This window comes from Marmota flaviventris, chromosome 11 (genome assembly GCF_047511675.1).
Source record: "Marmota flaviventris isolate mMarFla1 chromosome 11, mMarFla1.hap1, whole genome shotgun sequence".
In the NCBI taxonomy this organism is placed as follows: Eukaryota; Metazoa; Chordata; class Mammalia; order Rodentia; family Sciuridae; genus Marmota; species Marmota flaviventris.
Genome location: NC_092508.1, coordinates 38,934,879 through 38,959,039, shown reverse-complemented (window position 1 = coordinate 38,959,039; position 24,161 = coordinate 38,934,879). Strand labels below are relative to the sequence as shown.

The 24,161-nt window shown below is 33.8% G+C and overlaps 1 protein-coding gene across 2 annotated transcripts in view; it reads right to left on the bottom strand.

Moving 5' to 3' along the window:
* The window catches only part of Stk17b (serine/threonine kinase 17b), a 32,526-nt gene extending 8,722 nt beyond the window's left edge, over positions 1–23,804 (bottom strand). The window contains exons 1-6 of one of the 2 annotated variants that reach the window (XM_027924986.3): positions 23,484–23,804; positions 13,776–13,941; positions 7,546–7,758; positions 3,954–4,098; positions 1,859–1,985; positions 532–580 (exon numbers count right to left, since the gene is read on the bottom strand). In XM_027924986.3, coding sequence (XP_027780787.1) covers positions 532–580; positions 1,859–1,985; positions 3,954–4,098; positions 7,546–7,758; positions 13,776–13,897 — 656 coding nt within the window. In that variant the 5' untranslated portion in view covers positions 13,898–13,941; positions 23,484–23,804. The remainder of the gene's footprint in view (positions 1–531; positions 581–1,858; positions 1,986–3,953; positions 4,099–7,545; positions 7,759–13,775; positions 13,942–23,483) is intronic. The other variant, XM_027924987.3, reaches the window with a different exon arrangement.
* Between the last annotated feature and the right edge of the window lie 357 nt (positions 23,805–24,161).

Here is a 24,161-nt window from a genome sequence, read left to right as displayed (position 1 = left end):
CTTGGCCTATGAGATCAGTCTCCTGCTGAAGTCCCCTGGTTCTAATCCCCATCATGTTCTCTCTGTGCTTGCCACAAAAACTCCCAATTCCCTATCAATGTACACTCATAAAACCAAACTTGTGTGTGCATCTGACCTCATCTTTTTCTTGGTAAAACCTCTACCTAATTCTTCTAGACCAAGATGAAATGTTTCCCATTGTTAGGTGGAACCTAAGACTACTTTGCTGCTTCATCCAGGCTTTCTGAGCATTTTACCTCTATTACAAAACATGTAGCTCTGCACTGTGGATTATCCAGAGTCTTCATCCCCTAAAGGAATTTTCCTATTTATTTCTGTACCTTTGGCTCAGAGTTTAAGTGTTATCTCAAAAGGACAGACAAGTAAATATTCTCCTGTGGCGTAATAATGATACTTGAATAAAATCTTCTAGACAAAAACCCTTATTATTTATCCTTGGGATCAGAGAACCCAGGAATACACATTACCCAACTTTCAATGAGGGCATTTAGGTAATGAGCAGAATCTTACCACATATCTGTTGCTGTGGTAATGGGATCGTAGTTCAGGATTTCTGGTGCTAAGAGAAAAGAAAAGTCAAATTTAATATCAACAAATTTTACAACATAAAAATAAAATATATTCCATGCTTGTATAATTTTATCAAGATGGATTCTACTGTCATGTATAAATAAAAAGAACTAATTAAAATTTAAAAAAATTAAGAGGTACAAAAATTACTTTATACTATACTAAATTAGAACTGTATTTAATTTTGAAAATCTGAGTGATATAAGATCATCAGGAATTTAGCTATTCTGTGATTATACATTTAAACATAGCTAATGTTGAGCAAATTGTAAGACCAGATGGTTCATTTGGGGGAGTTTTTTTTTTTTTTTTTGGTGCTGGGGATTGAACCCAGGGCCTTGTGCATTCAAGGCAAGCACTCTGTCAGCTGAGCTATATTCCCAGCCCAAGATCAGATGGTTCAAAGTGTTAACAATATTCTTGGGAATAACTGGAAGCTATGTAGTTAAAAAAACCAAGGTTTCATTAAGATTAATGTCAGAAAAAGCAATTATGAAGAAATAAAATGTGAGAAACTAGAATCTTTAATAAAGTTTTAGTTTTATTACTGTTAGAAATTAATTTCATCATTTTATTAGACTGATTTAAATTTATCTTTTCAGGATAAATATGATCATATGCATTTATAATGACATTATGAGCAAATTATGCTTCTTGGATATGACAGATTTTTAAGTAGATTAAATATCCCTTTTAACCTATCAAAAACCTAATTTGCACTTAATTTCCAGCTCTCTTCCCCTCAAAGAAAAAAGGAGCAAAATAAATTCTCTATACTTCTCCAAAACAAAACTGTTTTCTAAAGCCTAACATTCTTGCTAATAAAGCCCTTCTCCTTTTCCCTAACTCCCCTCTTACTCATTTCTTTTTTCCTTACAAACAAAGTCTTTATACATAAACATTAAATTTTTACTCTCAGTCAATATCCTGTGAATGTTTTAATAACCCTACATTTAGTACAGTTCATTTAAATGTGTCACAACCAAGTTTCAGTGTATTTATTAATGATAATGGATTATTATCCAAAGTATATGTATGAAGACACAAATTGGTGTGAATATACTTTGTATACAACCAGAGGTATGAAAAATTGTGTTCTATATGTGTAATAAGAATTGCATTGCATTCTGCTGTCATATATAAATAATAGAAAAAAAAAAAGACTTGAACCTAATGAATCCTGGGATTAGATGCTCTAAAATACAACTTTAGAGAGGTATCATTTACTTAATAAATTTGAAAGGTGTAGGAAAAAGAAAATTCTTACCTAAGTATTCTGGTGTTCCCATGATCTCCCGAAGTTCACATGCATTCCCAATTTTTCTAGACATTCCAAAATCTACAATTTTGATGTCCCCAAGAGGGTATATGCTGCTCAATAATATATTCTGTGGCTAAGTAAAGCACAACAAAAAATGATAAATAATGTATAATAAAAGAATATTAATCTCAGATTGAAGATATATCAAGTGAAATGTATTGCTTAGCTATTAGGTATTTCATTGAGTCATTCATCAAAACATACTGAATTACTATTTAAGAAGAACTATACATTCAATGATGAATAAAGTAAAAAACTGTACTCAAAAAGGTTTTTCAGTGTGAAGGAAAGTTAGATTGATACATTGATTATGAGACAGAGTACTCAATAATAAGGCAAGATACCTAATACTGCCCATAAAAAAGTCCAAGAAGGCTATGCAAGAGAGATGATGTTTAAGTTAAGTTTTAAAAGTATAAGCATGAGTGTGCCAGGCAAGAAGGTGCTTGGAGAATAGCACAAAAGGAGGCATGAAAGAATGAACATGCACACATTTCTAGGAGAAGGTAGTTCAAGGTAGTCTGATGGTTCTGGATGAGCTGGGTCTGATTGTTCCCAGGTTTGAAGCTTAGAGAATAAGATTCATGGTACACTTACTTCATCTATTGCCTCCTGGGACCACGTGACTCAACTTTACTATTGTAGAATTATGACTTATGACAAAATTTTCTGCTACCAGCAAAATCTATATATATATGTAGAGATACTTTTCCTAAAGTCTGTACAATCATCATAGTGTTTTTTTTAAATTTTTTAATGTTTATTTTTTAGTTTTCGGCAGACACAACATCTTTGTTTGTATGTGGTGCTGAGGATCGAACCCGGGCCGCATGCATGCCAGGCGAGCGCGCTACCGCTTGAGCCACATCCCCAGTCCCTATCATAGTGTTTTAACTCTGAGAAAACCTCATGTTTATTATTAAATCAAAGATACCAACATAGGAGAAAAAGTAAGGGTAATTAGTTCTGTTGTTGTCAATCTTGGGCTTTATGGTATATAAAGTCAAGCTTATACGGCATCCATGACTTCAAGTGCTGTGTGATGCTATGTAATATACTTGGTTTGTCTTTAGCAGGGGAAAAAATAAATCTAATAATAGGAAGCTCATGGGAGCCTGAGTATCCTGGTATTTATTATGTTTCCTCTTTTCCTATATCTCATCAGTAGTGGAAATGGTAGGGGTATTAGATGGTCAAAACTGCTCCCCCTCCACAGGGGTACCCAACAGAGAAGAGCTTTTTTATTTTTATATTTATTTTTTAAAAAGGGTAAGAGAAAGGGAAGATGACAAGTCCAGTGTGAGATATGGACATTTTAAAGTTTCTATGGGACATTCACATGTGTATCCAAATTGTAGTTTAAAAGGGGGGATTTGGAAATTAGGAGATAGGCCTGCACTATAGGCCAAGATCTGGGAATTGTTATTATTATTATAAAGTGGTAGTGGAAGTCAAAGAATCATGCAGGGAGATTGTAGAGAAGAGTCCAATGTTTGGAAAGTAAGAGATTGATAGACTTTCAGGTCCTTGGATGACTATGGAGGAAAGGAAGAAAAAGGACAACATGAAAAACTTAAGTTTCAGGGCTTACAAGAGGAACCTAAATGATCTGGAAAGAGTCAAAAGATTGAAAACCTCAAGAGAAAACTGAATGAGCATAATGGGAACAAAGGAATGAGGATTATTAAGAATATATTTTCAGAGACAGAGAACAGAATTGAGTATTTTAGAGGTGGACAGTTTCATAAATTAAGAAAAGGTCCAGGGTATGGCTCTAAGAGAGGGATAGAGTAGAATGACTGTAGGATTATAACATAAGAATGATGCATTTTAAGAGCTCAGTGATTAGCTGCTCACATGTACAGTCTTCTCCTGCCTGCCAATACAAAATCAGGTCCATGTAGCATGTAGGTAGGCAAAGAATGCACACAGCATAGGCTAAATGTGACTTGTTTCTGATCAAAACTAACTTAAAAATTCTACACATCAAAAGCAACAAAGGAACACAGACTTTGCATTCCTTTAAATCACTTTACCTTACCTTTAAATCAAGGTGTACGATATTATTCTGATGTAGATAATAAACTCCTTCAAGTATTTGTTTAATGAGTCTGATAACATCATTTTCAGAGACCATTTCAGCCAGCTCAGGTAAACACAGGTTAAAAATTTCTCCACCCGCAGCACTGAAAAAAATTCAAATAATACAACCTTTAAAATCATTTGCCTAAAAATAACTTTTAAATACTGTACACATGTTAAATAAAAGACACAGCCATCTAAACTTTAGTGCGTGTATGTGTGTATAAATGTGTACACTCTTAAGAATAGTGCAGGGAAGGGAGAATTTTTAAGAAGAAAATAAATGACAAAAATAATTCTGGGTACTAATACTTGAATGTTGAATGAATAAAACTGAATTGCTCTATAAGTGAATAATGTTATAGTCTGTCTTAACTGTGATAGAAATAATAAAAACAGTAGTTAATACAATAAGCTCTGCTTCATACATATAGAAAGACAGATCTGGGTATATATGAATAGCATCTATTTTGATCCTCATGATAACCATGTGACAAAGATGTTATTATTCCCATTTTACAGATGAATTAACAGGATTAAAAGAGATCACCTCTGTAAGTATTAATCACAATGTCTGAGACATGAAAAGCAACAAAGATTTGCCACATTACTTTTAACGGCACTGTAAAAAAAGCTCTGTAGACATATACAAAAGTTCCAATCACACATTCTTGACTTTAATCCCATTCCACCCACCAAAACTCCCTGAAAATTCACCAGAAATTAACTTTAATATGTCTCATGATAACATGGTAAAGAAAATCTGAATATTGATGCTATTGTTTATAATAGAGAACTCCAAGTTAAGGAACAGGCAAGATCATTGTACTGTCATGTGTAACTAAGTAAAACAAATAAAAAATAAAAATAAAAAACAATATTGGCAATTCACATTTTTTTAAATCTAAAAACCAAATAAGTTCATCTTTATGAACAGTTAATGAATGGAGAGCTAGTAGACTCCACCATAACAAGTTCAAATTTAATAAAACCAATAATAAAACAACCTGACATTAATATCACTTGATGTGAAGCAATAAAAAATAAGATCATTACCTATATGGTTTTCGTGCCAAGGAAACTGTTATAATCTAATCATGGGGCCATAGACAAATCCAGAATGTATGACATTTCATGTGACAAATGATATAAATTTCCCTCAGAATAGTCAATATTATGAAAAATAAACAAAATTATTGAAGAGGCTCAACAATGAAATATATGGTGAATCTCAATGAATCTTATACTGACAAAAGTTAGTCTATAAGACATTTTAGATACAAAGAAATTTCAGTATGTCCTATTAGATGATACTACTGAATAAATGTTAGCTTTATTGTGTTTGATAATGGTGCTAGTCATATAGACAATTACCCTTATTCTTTGTAATAAGTACTTTAGCATGCAAAGGAAAAATATCATGCTATGTATAATCTTCAAAATGTTGCCATGGCAAGATGTCAAAAATTGGTGAATCAAAGTAAAGCTTGTAAGAATGTCAACTGTGCTAGTTTTCCATCTTTCTATAGATTTGAACTTTTGTAAAATAAAAAAAAAATGAGTATGTAGGATGGTTTGAGTACAGAATTGAATTGGTAATAATAATTAGAGTAAAAGATTCCACCATTTTATTTTTACCATATAAAAAATAATGCCACTTTTTAAAACAACTAAAACTGTCTGACCATATTTTACCATCAACTCAAATTACATGATGTGACAATGCCACTCCAAAAGTGGTGGGCAAAATAATTAAGCCAAAACCCTAGTAATAACTTAAGTAACTTTTTTTTTTAAACTTTGGTAAAAAATTAAATTTTTTTACCAAACATTTGCTGAGTGCTTGGTACATTTCAGCCAGAGGTACAGAGATCAGTAACAGTTTTGCTAGTTTACTAGACAGGGTACTTGAATGATTTTCAGATTATAAACAACATCAATCCATAAAATGTATTAAAACTTTCTAACGTATTTTGTTGTTGCTGTTTAAATGAACACCCAGAAGACAAACTTTATGAAGACAATCAATATTATCATGTATATTCACCCTTCAAACCTAGTATTCCATCACAATTTTTGAAAAATGTTAGCTACTTTTTACATACTTCAAGCATACAGATGTCATGCATGTGATAATTATTTAAAAAACAGCTGACAAAAATAATTACAAAATGTATGAAATATGAAATCTTATTGGGAGTATCCTGGCATTTACATACTTTTTTTTTTTTTTTGGTGGTGCTGGAGATTGAACCCAGGGCTTTGTGCATGCTAGGCAAGCACTCTACCAACTGAGCTATTTCCCCAGCCCCTATTCTGGCATTTACTAAAATTCAAATTTATTTTGAAGGTGCTATAACATGCCTTAATATGATACCTTAGCGTTCTGGGAAATGTACATGATATTTGGGGCTGGGGTTGTTGCCCAGAGGTAGAGTGCTTGCCTAGCATGTGCGAGGCACTGGGTTCAATCCTTAGCACCACATAAAAATAAAGATATTGTGTCCACCTAAAACCAAAAAATAAATATTTTTTAAAAAATCTACATGATATTCATTATGAAATGAAATACTTGTCTACTTAACATTTTGCAAAATTAGCAATTTCATTTACAAGTTGATTCCAGGCAAATCTATTTCCTGGCACAAACACATTTTTTTATTAATATGCAAATAAACCTCTTTATCCTTAAGATAACTAGAAGCTAAAATAAGGCTAATATGCTTTTAAATTCAAAAAGGCAATGAGGCAAGTTAGCTACTAAAAAGAAGTCATCAATACATTTTCTTCTAAAAGTAGATTTACTTTATTAAAACTATTAGAATCTAAAGCATAATAAACACACATTAAAGTTATCTTTTCTAATAATTGTTATAGATATTCATACTTGTTATATCCTTATAATAAATGTGTCAGATCTTCATGTAATAAAGACACTAAGAGTCACATGTGGATATATTGGTAAAACCTGCTATTTTAACCATCTTCCACTCCCACTACCTCATCAATTATTGAATATTTGGTTGTTTCAGCGTTCACTGACAAAGAACATAATTTCTTATGGCTACAATTCTTACCATAATGTTATGCATTTCACACATACTAAATGGGTTTCTTAACAAACAATGTTCTAGTCATTACCTTATGCACTTTACCATTCTGTTGTTCTTGGATTTCCTTGAAAGTGTTTTTTCAAGTAGATGCATGAAGTATATAAATGATTTCAATTCTATATGCCCATAACATTGTTTTCCAAAAAAAAAAAAAAATCTCAATTTCCACATCATTAGCAAAAATAAAAGTATGATTTTACCACATCCCCCAAATACTGTATTGACATTTGTTTATTTCTTGCTGTCTGTTTTGTGCTTTTCTGTAAGGCTATATACTTACCCTTATGAAAAATATCTGAATATGAACTATGTTTCTCTAACATTTTATCAAAGGAATCCTTACAAGTTCCTGTCATATTTTTATTATTCTTATTTTTTTATATTTCAAGTCACCTATCCTAGAATAGGTAACTTAAATTTACTGAAGTACATACTTACTATTCTAATATCAATATGATCTCACTTGAATTTTCATAGACCTCATGAAGATTAATCACACGGGGACAGGACTTTGCCAATTCAAGAACAGCAATCTCATGCAAAATCTCTGCTCGACAGTCCTGTCCTCGTCTTCTCTTTTTTAGAAATTTTGCAGCATATTCTTGGCCAGTAGATTTTGATATACATTGTCTAACCACAGCAAATTTTCCTCTGGGGGAAAAAAAAGGAAAATTAATTTTAATTTTACCACAGAGAACTATGTTAATATATTACAGACACTCTTACACCTCTAAATTAAAGTCAAATGTTTCAAATATTCATGTCATTAGGAATGTGTCTTTATTCTCTAAACTATATCAAGCATCACATTTATTTTTATGAAATTTACAGTGTTATCACATAAAAAACATAAATGACAAATTTTAATTTTAATAACAGGATATGGCAGAATTGTATTTACTCTTCATTATTAATATGATATATTATCACTACAAAAAGACAATCTCATTTGTATACCATCTCCATGCCATATACTTGACATAAATTATGGTGTTTAAGAATAATAACAATGTTATTCTGTTTTGCAGACCCCAGAGAAGATACTTAACTTGGTCAAGATAAAGATTAAACTTAAGTCTTTTTCCAAAAACTGTACCCTTCATAGTGCATCACATTAACTCCTTAATCAAAATAGCCTTTCTTAAAATCTAAAAAATTAAAATGAATGCAAAAGTGGGTATTTGGCCCGTTTAATTTTGTTACTGTAATAATTTAGCATTTTAAAATGATTTTTAACAAGGTTGGAAACTTTCAATTACAATTCGTCAGCTGTTTTACCAGTATATTTCTTACTAATGCTCAGTGGTCTGTGATGCCTTTAACAGATAGCAGAGATACATACCCTATGGAGAATATTTAAAGACATTTCATGTTCAACTATGAAAATTTACAGTAATCAACAGGTAGGTACAAACACACACATATCAACAGGTAGGTACAAACACATATTTCTTATTTTAGAAATGAGTGTGTTTTTGGCTTTCTCCCATATCAGTACTCAGCATCTTAGTCAAAATTTTAAAACACACCAAAATTTAAACATGTCTACTGGTATATGTATGTACTACAAGTATACAGTCATCCAATATTTAGTTTCACAAAGGCCTGAATGAAAGACAATTTTGAGAAATAAAAGCGATTCATTTGCCTACACAGAAAAAATGTACATATGCTCTTAAACAGGTAGTTTACACTCAGTTCCAGAGAATTTTCAGACTTTGCAGCCCCTCCATAAGTCTTGTGAGTCTAGAGGATCCAAAATTAATAACCTTATTCTGAGCCTCAAATTTCTCTCCAGTTTCTGGTACTAAGAAATCAGGTGTAGGGCTGGGGTTGTAGCTCAGTGGTAGAGCGCTTGCCTCACATATGTGAGGCCCTGGGTTCTATCCTGGGCACCACATAAAAACAAATAAATAATAAAAATATTGTGTCCATCTACAACTAAAAAAAGTTTTTAAAAAAATCAGGTATAAATAAAATTTTTAGGAGACAATTTTTGTTCCACAGTTCCCTTGGCCAATTCCCCAAAACAAACTTCCCAAGACCTTAGCAAGGTAAACAATTTTTAATACACTTGGTCTTTAGAGTGTGTATGGGGTGGTAGAATTAATTGCCTGATTGTATTTTACTCTTCTCAAAATTTCCCCTAAATGGGTGCCAATGAAAAGCACTGGAAAACAAACTAGCTATTAAAGAAAAAAAAAGCTATAATTTATTTGACTCTTACATTTATTAAAATATGCCTCAAGTTTCCATGTAACGAAACTGATTTTTTAAAGCAGTTTTAAGATTTGAGGATGTTTAATTTTCACTACAAAATATTTTCTTACTTTATGAAAAAGGTACACAAATTGAATGAAGCATTTCAATAAGTACACAACAATATAAATCAATTCTTCAATTTTATATTTGAAACATTGATGTTTTATAAATTTTACAGTGAATAAAACTAAGTAAGTACACAAAAATATAAATAAATTCTTCAATTTTATATTTGAAACATTGATGTTTTATAAATTTTACAGTGAATAAAACTAAGTCAGAATAAGACTACATGACTCATGAAAGGTCACATATGGAAATGGAGTGCCAAGAAGTAAACTGGAATGTGAATTTCTAACTTTCTGTTCTAACCACTACAATTCCTTCCTTTTAAAATAGTTCTGTTTTTTGCTGTGTGTTTTTTTTTTTTTTTTTCTAGGAAGTTTAACTTACTTCTGCCAATTCTTGGATTTGGAAGCAAAAACTTGTCTAAAACAGAAAGGAAATTTTTTATAAAGAAATTCATCTTTTAAAATTTAGACAACAGAAAGTTAGTCAAGAAAATTATACATCAGAAAAAAAGAGTTTACAGCACTAACAGTGGCAATTAAGTTTTGCTGTAATTTTATGATTATATCCACGAGGAAAAATTCCCTCAGAAACAAAGAACAAAGTACTTTTATTTAATTGTTGAATGAATACCTACTAGAATGCCACATACTGTGCTATTCTGTATGCTGTACTCAGGCACTTTTAAAGTTGGAGATTCCAAAAATTTTTATATATGTGCATGAATATATGTAAGAGTGTGTGTATGTGTGTACCCTGTGAAACAAGGTAAATATTTTTACAATTAACTGAATCCTTAGGGGAGAAACAAGTGTTTTATTCTAAAATGCTAGTTATTAGAAATCTCCAAAATAATTTTCAATATATAATGTTACTGTACCAAATTTAATAGAAACACTCAAGAAAACTTTAAAAACCCTTAACAATAATACTTAATTCATACCCTAAAAGGCAAGGCTGACCAGATTTCCCAGCAACGAAAAGGTCTAGTAGTTACCCTTCTACATTCTAGAATACATAATAAAATGTGAAGGGATGGGGAGGGTAAGCCACAAAGGAAGCTGACGTTTATTTCTGAATCTGCCTCACCCTTCTAACCACAAGCCCAATGAAACTTTGCCTCGGTTGGGGGAAGGGTGGAAAAAACTGACCCAACATGTTTAAAAAACAGGAGCAATGCAAGGTTTTTGAGAGTAGTAACAAATGAACTTGACTAACTTTTATGTATGTTCCTTTAGACTGCTCACTGACATCTTAAAATTAATTTTTTAAAAAAACCAGTGGATTTAGAAAGATGACATTATAGTTCACCACATGCTAGAATTATGTCTATATACTATAAAATATGCAAGTTTCAGTAGAAACAAGACTATGATCCTTATTTCCACTTCACAAAAGTGTAATACTTTAAGATTGGTTACAATATTAAAAGAAATTTAAGCAAGTTTTCAGCAGTCATGATTTCTAGTTTATCAAGGTCTGCTTATTAAATACATCAATGTGACTCATTAGTCCAAAACAATTTAAACAAAGATGATATTATGCCTCTTTCAGAAGATATTAGCAACCTGAATTTGCTTTAATCAGAAATCTACCAAGAGTTTTTGCTCTAAAATGTCAGAAAGCATACTGACACAAGTTTACAATTCTTACTCATGATGGCACCTCATTTTTATAAAACAATTTAGAATTATTGATATTGCCCTCATCAAAGTTTAAGTTCTCCAAAACCTTTACAGAAAAAAAGGTACTTTTCTAGTTCCCATAAGAGCTTGTTTTGCAAAGTTAATTTAATAAAGGCAAATAAATTTACCCATCAAAACAGTAACTTAGAAAAAAATTTTAAAATGCCTTTTATTGTACATACTGTTAAAGGATTTAATATCTAATTGCCTGTTCAGAGCAGTTTCCAAACATAATAAAAGGAAACTATGAGACATACAGTCCATCTTCTCACATAAGAAAAAGTAAATCATACAACTAAGTAGATCATACAACTTTAGATACAGAACAAAGGCAGGCCAACTGACTTGTAGCTCATCTATTTCTACTAATGTATTATATAATGTCATGTGGCAGATTTGATGCAGCTTTTGGGAGAAGGGTGGCTAGAAGACAGAATAGAGGGACAGAGAAAGAAGGAAGAAAGGAAGGAGGTATGGAGGGAAGAAAGCAGGTTCCTAAGGGAACTTCTAGGCTTCCTCAACACAATCTCCTTAAACTTTAAAGGGTGAGATATTACGATGCCATTTCCAATCATAAGCCTCCCATTTTAAGAGAGACAAATGAACACTACAAAGTGATTCAGAAGAAGGTATCTGCATCAAGGAAAGCTGTCTGGAAGTCAGATCATATGACAAGCATTTAAAGAAACTGTCAAGGTTAGAAATATTCAAATATCTGAAGGACTTTTACATGGCTGGACATTACGTATAGCTATAAAAGAAAACAGTGTCTATTAGGTAGACATTAGCAGAGTAGAAAACAGAACATTTTATGCCTATAAGGTATCCAAAAATGAAACAGACAATTGAAGCATTCAAATTGAGGCTGGTTAATGGCTTGTTGGGGGAAATTAGAGGAAAGACTGCTTACTGCATTTAAAAGAAAATTTTATCAGAAGACCACTGAAATTTTTCAATGAAAAGATTCTATGACATAAAAGAAAAAAAGAAGAAGAAAACAAAACAAAACACTCCTTGCTATGATACAATGACAAATAAAGACAGAACAAAATGATTTACCAAAGTCATTTTAAAATGTCTATAATATTCTCTTTTAATATACCATTAAAACATACAAGCCAGTGGTGGTGCATGCTGATAATCCCAGTGGCTTGGAAGGCTGAGGAAGAAGAACCCAAAGTTAAAAGCCAGTCTTAGCAACTTAGTTAGACGCTAAGCAACTTACCAAGACCTGTCATTAAAAAAAAAAAAAAAAAAAAAAGTGCTGGGGATGTAGCTTGGTGGTTGAGTATCCCTGGATTCAATCCCCAGTTAAAAAAGAAAAAAGAAAAAAATGCAAATAGTTTGCATACAAAATTAATTAGTATGATACAATTATAAACTGTGCTTTTGCACTGAGTTCTTTTCTTTAATAAGGTAGATCTTATCTTTATTTTGAAAAATATATTCTCATCATCTTCATTTTGAAAAAGGTTTCATTCAATATCTATAAAAGTTAAAAAGCAAGGATTTGTCTCCATCTTAAAAGACTACTATGGGGGCTGGGGTTGTTGCTCAGTGGTAGAGTGCTCACTTGGCATGTGTGAGGCACTGGATTTGATCCTCAACACCATATAAAAATAAATACAATAAAGGTACTGTGTCCAGTTATAACTAAAAAAAATTTACAAAAAGACTACTATGGAAAGAATTACCTCTAATCATTCACTTTTTGTTTTCACATTGAGATTTTCAAAGAAAAAATTTAATCCTACTATTTTAGTATACATCTATCTATACAAACATTGACTAACCAGGCCATTTTAATAAAACCAAAACATTTACCTCCATAACTAAATCACACTGAACATATAAATTCATCACCATTTTGCAACCCTTCATTAATTACCTTTAATTTAAAGCTCAGAAGATACTTAATAGATAACTTGGCATAGCTTTTATAATTTCATGTATATTAAAAGAGTAGTACTAAATGATCTCATAATATCAAGTCACTCCTTGGCGTTTAGAAACTTACACCTTGGTTAAACCAAGGCAAAATTTATACAGGCTCTTACTTATAGAAGATTCATTCTTTGTGATACAGAACTATATTTCAGGTATATGTTAACTATTTTTATTTAATTAGGAAAAAAAGTGATGGAGGAGAATCTCCCTATTTCTTTTTTAGGCAAGTACAAACTAAAATATCCTAGGAATTTTTAAAAATTATTAAATAAAAACTTATACCACCCTATATAAGGCACTTTACAAATATTAAGTTATTTAACCCTTACAAAAACAATATAAAATAGAGAGAAGTATCTTTCTCCCTTCTTCAGATGAGGAAACTATGGCACCAAGAGGTCCAGTAATTTAATTGAGCTCACACAGCTAGGAAATGACAGAGCCCAGATCTGGACTCAGCAATCCACTGTGCTATGCTGCAGCCTCTTTCTATTCATGACCTTAGATAAGAAAGGGAAAACTCCCATAGGAACTCTGAAGTTAGGTGTGACACTTGATAGAAGGTCACTTAAACCATCTACAGATTTGATTTTCCAGTCAGTTGAGACCCTGTATAACAGCAATAGAGATGATGACTTCACAGAACTACAGAAACAGAAATCCAAAATTTGACTTTAAACAGCATATACATCATATTATTCTTACCTTCCAAGCTCTTTAGATGTAAGTGTATAGAAATTATTAAAGTTTTCCATTTTCATTGGAGTTTGAGGAGTTGTAGTTAACAAGCCTGAAATACTTCTACAATCAAATCTTCTTCGAGACATCTTAGCTGACTCCCAGAGATGCTTCTCTAATCACTTAATATTATCTATTTAAAAAAAAAAAGAGAAGAGAGAGGATATAAGTGTAATTAAGAAAAAAAAGATGTTATCTCAGGCAGGATGTGTGTTATATTGTACAGCTCCAAATATAGCAATAGGTCGAAGTAAAAAAAAAAAAAAAATTTAAAGAGCACATGTATCTACCCACAGGATGAAACACCAGAAGCACACACATCAATTGGTGTCACCTCAATGGCATCTGAATAAAGTTACTGACTTCATTCTAGAACAAAACTACTATGAAAATCTTTCCAACTTCTTTTTTTTAAAAGTTATCATAAAACTGTAATGAAGGCAATCATTTTCTTTCATTTTAAACTCTAATTCTTTGAAGTTCTACCTTTCATACAACTAGGTAATTTAACACAAGGTAACAATTATTCATTTTAATTTCACCTGGCCAAATAAGTTTGATCTAATGTACAGATATTGTGACTTATATTACTGATCTATGAATGACTACAAGAAATGGAACTTGTTTTGAGGATTGACCACATTCCAAAACCAAATCCAGAAACTCTCCATTTTTGAGTCTCTCCTTTGTCAGAACCTGGCACAGAGATTGCCATGTGAAACAGCAATGAGTGAATGATCACAAATAAATCCTTATTCTGGAGTCTTAATCATATCTGAAGTTCATGATTATTTGGAACTTTTTTGACATTTACATGCATCCAGTTTTAACATCAAAACTACCGTTTTATAATGATGGAATTCATATAATAAGAGCAGACTATATATTTCAAGATACTTCTGACTTTCTGCTATGCATGCTTAATAAAAGAAAAAGTATTATTCTTCTCGCTCTTTCCTATAACAAACCCTGAGGCTTTTTTGTTCATTCTCTGTCATATCCCGCCACCCCTTATTTCCTGCTTTACATCTACTGTCCTTTATTTTCCTATATTCAAATACAAATTACATTATACTTTGAAAACAGGCAGTGTGCTTAGATTTCAATGTTTCAGTTCTTTATTTTCTCTTCTTGATTTTATTTTCAAGTCGGTAAATTATTCTCTATAAATTCCTTAGTCTTTGAGGGGCGAAAAAGTAACTAGTTTGAGGGTATATCTCTAGGAATCTAAGGACATTAATGCAGCTTTCTGAAAATAACATTTGGGTTTAAAAACATCAGGGTCTGAATTATCCATCATAACAGCTATAAGACCTTAATTGATTTTTTTAACTTTGCTCCTTTAATTCATTTTTCATTATTATAATGAAATTCCTATTGCAGTCTCCTTTATAAAGAAAAGGGGTTATTTTGGTTCATGGTTCTGGAGTTGCAAGGCTTCATTTGGTGATAGTTTTCTTGCTAGCAGCGTCCTGAAACGCACAGAATATCACATGTTGAGAGACAGGGAATAATGAGTGTGCATGTGTGCCTGATCTATTCTTAAAAAGCCACAGGATTTAATCCTGGGGGGGCTCACCCTAATGAGTTTATGTAAACTTAATCACTTCCCAACAACTCTACCTCTAAACCCCATAGCTAAGAAAGTTCTCACCTTCTTAATAGTCCACAATGGGAATTAAATTTCAATATGATTTCAGGAGGACAAACCATGTTAACGTCAGAGCAGCTACTACTACAGGATGAACTATGTCCTTATCAAATTCATAGGCTGAAATACTCAGCTCCAGTACATCACACTGTCACTTTGGAGATAGAGCCTTTTCAGGTACTAATTATGTCAAGGAAAGCAACACCTTGATCTCAAAATTCTAGCCCCCAGAATTAAGAGAAAACAAATTTCCACTTGTTTAAGTCACCCAACATATAGCAACGTAGCTATTAAAAAAGACAGAAAGAAATACTTCAAATATGGAGGCAGGGAAACAAATACCACAATAAATGCTGTTCTTTTCAATCTAATTATGTGGCCATATTTCATTTAAATTAAATAAAATATCATAAAACAAAATATCTTTTTTCCATCCCAAGTTCATTCTTCCACTGGCACTGGATGGGAGGATTTATCATTACCTTGACAATACTTATCCCATCAGACTTTGGGCTATTCTAGTATGATGAAGGTGAAATGGAATTTTACTGTGATCTGTTTTGCATTTCCCTGATTGCTTCAATTCTGCTGCCTCTAATGTATGGATGATACCCAGTGACGTAGGAGGCTGAGACAGGAGGGTCACAAGTTCAAGTTCGGCCTGGGCAACTTAGTGTATCAAAATTTTTAAAAAGAGCGGGGAGCTGGAGACGTAACCTAGTATTAAAGCACCCCTGAGTTCAATTCCTATACCCCTCCAAAACAATGGATGATAATATCTTGCAGAGCTCTAAAAATGAAAATCAAAATATGATGAAATCCTATGGAATGACATTGCTGTGTGCTAGCAATGATAGCATATTATGACTGTTCCATTAGAAAAAAATAACATTCTACATAAAGATATTCTCTACAGAGTACCTTGCCATTGTTGAGCAGCTGTACTGATTCCATATACAAAACTCTCACCTCAAGTTAGTCTAAACTCCACTCTTAAAACTCCTTTTATTTTCTTTTTCTTTATTTGATTTTGTTTTTTGTACTGAGAATTGAACCCAGGGTTGTTTAATCACTGAGCTACATCCCACATCCTTTTTTTGTATTTTATTTAGACACAGGGTCTCTCTGAGTTACTTAAGGCCTCACTATGTCGCTGAGGCTAGCTTTGAACTCACGATCCTCCTTCTCAGCCTTCTCAGCTGTTGGGATTACAGGTGTGTGCCACTGCGCCCAGCTTATCTGCTGCTTTGACTAACTATTTTGTATCATCATAGTTGTGACACTCAGTTTTATTGGTCACATATCATTCTCTGAAAAGTTAAAATGAGTATCAATTTCTGTGCTCAATCAGTTTAGGTTTTTCTTTTCTTTCTCCAGATTGTCTTTGGGCTCTTAGAATTTTACACCTAAATGAAAAGTCCTACATAGCCTTATGGTCACACTTACATCATACACACATATATAGAAAAAAAAAAGGAAATGACTGTGTTATGGATATATTTGGGCTACATTCCCAATACTATTCATCAATGATGAACATGACAAATTCAATCACAGAAACAAGAGTAGCACTGGTTCTTGATTCTAGATTTTTGTCTCATCTAGATTCTGGCTTCTAGGAGGTTTACCTTATGTTGAAATACATTGGTTCCTAAGTGATCCATTCATAAGAACTCTAGTAGAACTAAGATATATTTTATGATAAGCCACTTTCTGTTTTTAGTTTTCAAGAATGTATGCCAATATGGTTTTAGATGTAGTCAAATATTTGTGTTCAATTAAGCATGACTTATAATAGCAAAAAAAAAAAAAAATGCTTCAGAAGTTTAAACTCATGAACACCAAAGTCCAGTTAATAAGAAAATAGTTAAGTAAGCCAAAATAGAATATTATATGTTCAACAAAAAGTGTGCTTTCAAAGACTATTAACCCATTAAGTGAAAAAATAAAGATAGAAAATTTTATATATAATATAAATCTATACGTAAAATATAAATGCAAACAGAAGAACATTGGAAAACTATAGCACAATATTATAGTGGTTATCTTTGGTGAGATTATGAGCAGTATTTATAATTTCCTATGTTTAAATTATCTACACTGATACTACCTTAATAATCAATAAAAAGATACTTTTGGGTAAAAAAAAGATGGCTATGACTCTCTTCACATTATATAAGAGTGAATATGTTTTAAAACTAAAACATTAATATTTAACTCAATAATTTAAGTGATAAATTCTTCCTTATGGAAAAAAAGATTGCTGTGAATATATCAACAGACAAATGCAGCATCTTACCCATTTGTAACACCAAAAGGTATCTACTTCCATATAAAAGGTTTACATAGCCTGCAGTTCAAGAGCCATCATATATTGGGTTCTTAAAGACCTCTACTTTTTCCTGCATTGACAAGTAGCTAATGGTATTTGTTATCTAAATCTTAGGTCAGTTCTCATGCAGAGTCCATACGAGAATTTAGGGTATATATTTAGCGTCTATGCTCTAAGCAAAATTGCCCAGAAAAAAACACTGAGTAAATTTTGAATGAACTGATAGCTATTATTCTATAAAATGAATATGAATCACAACTGGTAATCTTGAGACCCTTGAATTTATTAAGAATATTACTTATGAAAATTCAGACTTATCCTGGGACCCCAAAAAACAAACTCAAAATGTGATATCCAAATATACTGATGAAATTAAGTTTGACAAATCCTATTATTTTTAGTTATATTAGGAGAAAAAGGAGCTTAGATTAATTTTTGTGATTAAAATTAGTAATGATAATTTAAATAGTAATTATTAATCAATCTACTTAATCAAATTTCCTAAAACTAGATGTGTGTGTGTTTAATTTTTTACCCTAACAGATTCTTAGCACTTATATGTATTACTGGTTATTATGATAGATGAATACGTTACAGGCATTTGTATGACTACAGATGTAGCTGAAAACAGTGTTGGGCAAGAGCAGTTTTTTAAATAAGTGTCAATACAAAAAGTATTTTGGGTATTGTGATACACTTCACTCTGGCTCTGAATATGCTGGAACACAAGCTATGTCTCAGAAAAAGAAAGCACATTTCTGAAAACTGAATGCTCAACTCATCTACTTATTGCTAATATATACAAATTGCTTTAAGTATCTGAATTCCATTTCTTAAGTTCATCTTCCTTCTATTTACTTGTCTTGAACCAGTTGTCACAGCCTAGATATTTTTTCCATTTCTCCTCCTTTGGCCAGTTTTGCATATAGTGAAGCATGAATGTCACCTCTGTCTTCCAAACCTTTCAAAATATCTGGCTGCCCTTCATATAAGACACCCCAAAACTATCAGCTTTTACATCTTCTAAATTCCCCCATCAAATTCTCTCAATTTCAACAAATAATCCACATTTTCTTGTCTTTTACCACAGTTCACAGATTCTATAACTGATTTTAATTAGCAATATGTTTTACTCCATTTGAAATCCATTTCATAACATTTTATCAGGCTCTACCAATTTAAATCTGAAGGGACATTTAATAAAATTTGTGTCTGTACACAATTATAGACATAATGAGTGCTTTTTTACCATAAAAGGGTAAAAGAAGGTAAGACACAATTAAGATTTTAATTATACAGCTCTACTATTAATAATGGTGCTTCACACTTATATTCAAAAGATTTTTTTCATTAATTCACACTACAATAGTTACAATAAGAATGAAGATATGGATTGGTAAAGAAAGAAACATGAAGACATGTTAAGTTTGATCTAAGTCTTATCTTATTTGAATGGAGAAAGCAAATATGTGATCAAAGGCAAGACAATCCATCATAAACCTCTAAACAGCTCTATTTAAAAAATACTCATCATGAAAATCACTTCAAAGTTATCGAATAACAAAGTTTTATGAAAATAAAATTTGCAATATACAATAAAAACATCTAGAGAATTAATTGTCTGCTTTGATTCCTTCATTAGCTGCTCAGTATCTGTAAGCTAAAACCCTTATACAATAACACTCAAGGCTCTTGAAGCCAAGTATACACTGCCATTGTTTCCTGCTCCACTCCAATCTCGTTTTTTTTTTTTTTCCCCTCTCCAATTAGATTATACTTCTCTGCCTGAAACTCCCTTTCTACATTTCCTTAAATGACTAATTCTTCTTATCCATACTCCTCCCAGGACACTTTGCCTAAAAATCCACAGGTTGATTTAAATGTCTTTCCTTTATGCCTCAAATAAGACGACCTTGGCATACTCCTTAACCTCTTAACACCTTAGACTGCAATTATGTTTAGTGTCTAAAGGGACAACAGCCTTTTATTTCTGTGCCTAAGCAAATAGAAATTACTAGGTGGTGTCTGGTACCTGGTGGGAATTTTAAAAAATGTTTGATCAATAGAATTATATGAACTATAAATATAAAATATAGCAGAATGAAATTTTAAGTACATCTCATATTTTCAGGGGTTGCGATCTATCCTGAAATTAGTACTGGAGATGCAAACACAGCTCATCTTTGCTTAATTCAATGTTTAACTAAATAAAATAAGAAACATTAAAATTGCTATTAGAGAATTTCAGGCCAAAACAGGATATGCACAAAATTATTTATATCATATACTGCAATATGATGCCAACAGAGCATTTATTTCCTATCTATCAGTCTTTCCAGACTATGTGACTCCCTGTTTTTATGTAAATAACTACTTCAGCTAAGAACATCAATAGTTTAAGAAATACTTCAATCAGTAAATTCAGACACTTGTGCTATCAAAGAGTGATAAATCTCAATTTTCGTGAAGTAAATCTGAAAGGCAATGGAAAGCAAGGCAAACCACAAGATTGCAGGGAACCAACTCTTCCTGTCTACATGGGCATTTACTGAAACCCAGTTGTTCCTAGGAAAAAGAGGAACCTGGCAATTTAATTACATAGCATCCATCAAAAGTAAAGGCAGAACTTTCTGCTGTATGGCAGAGGATCCATTTTTAATTAGCCTTAGATTGGCAGTAAAGGCATTGTTTGAAGGATGAAATGATAATGGTTTTCAATTTCAAGGAAGGTGTATTCCTTATATGTATTCTAGTAACAGGTTGTTGTTTGCTTTTAACTATTGAACACAAAGTAGAATTCAAGAATTTAATCCCCTGAAAATCACAATGGAAAACCAACTAGACTGACTCTAGTCCAACCAATCTAGTGTATACTATCCAAGGGCTGAAATCCCAGGGAACAACCCCAGGCAGCCTGACACCGTGCCAAGACAGTAAGGCCTGATGCTGTCTCTTCCCACCTTCAGAAAAAGAATTAAATCCTATAATTGTAAACTAGGATAAGACATTGAAAAAAAACGGAAATAGAGTGGGCCAACAAACATAGTGCTTGTCATTCATCAAATGGAAAATTAGGTTTCTGTTGTAAAATAAATTACTGTTTACTCAACGGCATCATTGAAGTACTGTTTATTCAGTAACCATCAGAATGCAAAATGGAATCTGATCCTTTAAGGATTAAAGAGGCAACTACTATCTCACTGCTTAAATTCTTCAATGCTTAATGCATAACTAACGCCCCCTTTTGGAGTAGTTGAAAAGGGTAAGGGATGAACCAAGACATGTTGCACATAAATATTAAAAGAAATTGACTTCATGCTTTAAAAAGCAGTGAAGTTTGAGTTAAATATTTTTGGGAAAAGGATAAATAAAGAAAAAATTTAACAAAGTATGCCTTGAAAATTTCAACATTACAACATATGTAGATAAAAATAAACTACTTAAAAATAAAACCACTGAATTTTGTCCTCGATATTATGAAAAATGAAAGCAACAGAATACATTTTAAGTTCTTCCAAATAGAAAGGTAGTACTTAAATGACTATTGATGTTTGTGATACAATAAATTCAAAAGAATTCTAAAAACAAAAGCAAACAAAACAACCAAGAATCAATCAAAAAACCTTTAAAAGTAGTAGGTCAAGGTCAAGGGATAGGGATGCAGCTCAGTGGCAGAGCTATTTGCTGAACATGAACAAGGTCCTGGGTTTGATTCTGGGCACCACAAAAATAGTAGTTAGGTCAAGAGCACTGTTCTCATCTGCCAATTTTACATACAGGAAATGTGCACTACAATATACCACACGTGAATTTTTGAAATAATTTCAAGACTAAGTGAAAGAATCAGTATTTGATTTAATTGATTCTGGGTTTTAAATTGAGTCTTCAGGATTAAAATAGAAATTTTGATAAGGAAATTCTCCCTTTTAATTGTAAACAGCTTCAAAACAAAGTTTCCAAAATTATGTTTAAATGTTTACTAGTAAAATACTGTCAGTGTAAGCTTAAAAATAAAATTGTTTGATTAGAAATATCTGCTACAAATGTCTGTCAAATTTGTCTCTTCAAATTTGTTATTAATATGCAGACAGTGATCAGTCAAGTCTCTAGTTTCCTAAAAACTGATTCTATCTTAACCAACTTGTAATTCACTACACAATAATCTCAAGAGGAAACTGAAATTATTCTGTCCACACACTAAAAAGATTTCCAAACAATAACAGAAACTTTGCTTTTATTATAACTCAAACATATTGCCATGCAAGTAAACATATTCATATTTTATTGTAATATTTTAGAAAAATGATCTAACATGCACAATGTGCATCTTAAAAATAAAGCAGCTATTAATAACTCCAACTATTAAGTATTAGAAATTTCCTTAAAAATTCAGCATCTGCTCAGATGCCTTTTTAAAAATATACAACTTTATATATGTGTGGTTTAATATTTATAAAACACACATTGAGAAGTTGCTGAAAACTACTTCTAGACAGTTTACCATGAAACTGCAGAATGCTGGACCTATGAGAAATTATCTTTTCCTGTAATAAAACTGTGCTCCTGGGTTCAAAATGCCAGGTTACATACACTACTTGCCCAGTCAGTTCTACAGACTCTGCGTTTCAGCACACACATTCGCATAGACTTGACAGACCACACCATATCATACATCCCTGCAAGGTTCACCTAATCATTCATTATTACCATGGATGTAAACATCACCTCTGCTAAACAATCGGTGAATGTGATACAAAAACCTGATGTATTCAAATATTATTGAAATCTGATCAGTATTATGGTTGGACTCTTTAAAAGCATTTTTCTTCTTAATTTCAAAATGCAAAGTCATGTCTGAGTGTCTGTAGTCCCAACACAGATAGACAGGAAAATTTAATACCAGCTACCAGCTGGCAATAAAGTTTCTTTCAACTTTGTCTCCATTTATCTAGTCCTCTGAGGGAATGCAAATGAAGCGCTTTTACCTACAATAAAACAAAGAGCCTGGGTAAATGTCAAAATCGTGGCCGTCGTGTAGATGTAGTTTAAGGATTAGTCTTGTACACAAAGTGTTTCCAGGGCATTCAAGTAAGAGCTGATTACTGAAAAGTAACTGAAACAGCTGCAGTTCTTCTTGTCCTCTATTCACTGATTTTAAAAAATTGTTCAGAAGCGATGACTGAAAATGCCCCAGAGATGAGCACAAACTTTCTCCTCACGACAGACAGCTGTGGACATGACGTGTCCCCCAGCGCAGACATGAACACGTCCTGTGCTGACACTACGAAGGGAACTCGAGGGGAATTCGGAGGACCACGTCAACGGGACGTGGAAGGGGCGCGGGTGGGCCCGCCGCGTGGCGACCCCCGAGGGGCCACGGTGCGGGGGGTGGGGCAGGCCGACCGCACGCACAAGTGCCCCCGGGATTGGGAAGCGGGTCAGAGGACCCGGCCGCCCCCCGGGGAGCACTCGTTGCAAACTGCCGCAGGACACCAGCCCGAATGTGGAGAGGGGCCCATAGCCGCGGGGCCGGCGCGGGGCAGGGGGAGGCAGTTCCGAGCCCATCTCCGCAAGGCCGGATTCCGGGAAGACCCAAGACCCCCGGTCACAACGCTGGGACCCCTCCAGAGTCCCGACCAGCTCCGGGGTCTCTGAACCGATTCAGGGGTTCGGAGGCGCAATCTTAGCTCACCCCTCAATCCCGGCTGGACCGCGGACCCGCGAGGCGCAGTACACTGACCGCTCCGGACGCAGCAGGCTCTCTCCAGGCTGCCCCCTTGGAGGGGGCTCCGGTCCCTGGGCTCCCGTCCCGCTCCACGCGGGTGGCCGCAACTGGACGCGTTCTCCAGCTCTAGCAGGTGAGGCGCCGGGTAACTCGGAACTTGGCAGAGTCCACGCTTACTATTCCAGACAGAGGACAACACTTGTGAACTGGTTCCCTTCGAAGTGACTCGCGGCGACCGTGGTGAAGAAGGGGACCGAAGTTTACAGTTGAGGTTTGAAAACTGCAGCAGCGTCTGGGGCAGAGCAGTTTGCTAGATCCCACCCCCTGGGTCGGGAGAGCCAACCGGAGCGTGCGCGGAGGGTGGGGCTGCCATGTGACGGGCGGGGCGCCAGCCAGCCAGCGGCGCGTGCTGAGGGGCGGGACCCAGCGGTGAGAGGGCGTGGCCCGCACCCGACAGCCCTGTGGCTGGGCGGCCCTACAAGCAGGTGTTGAGCTTGGATGTCTGCAGCCCCGGAAGGGTGAGGCGGTTCGCTGAGGCCACGCGCAGTCCTGTAACTCTGAATGCACCTCTTCCCACATTCAGTCTGGTCATTCCACGAGGTGTGAATAACCGGACAGTGGGAGAAGCAAATTTTGTCCCAGGTG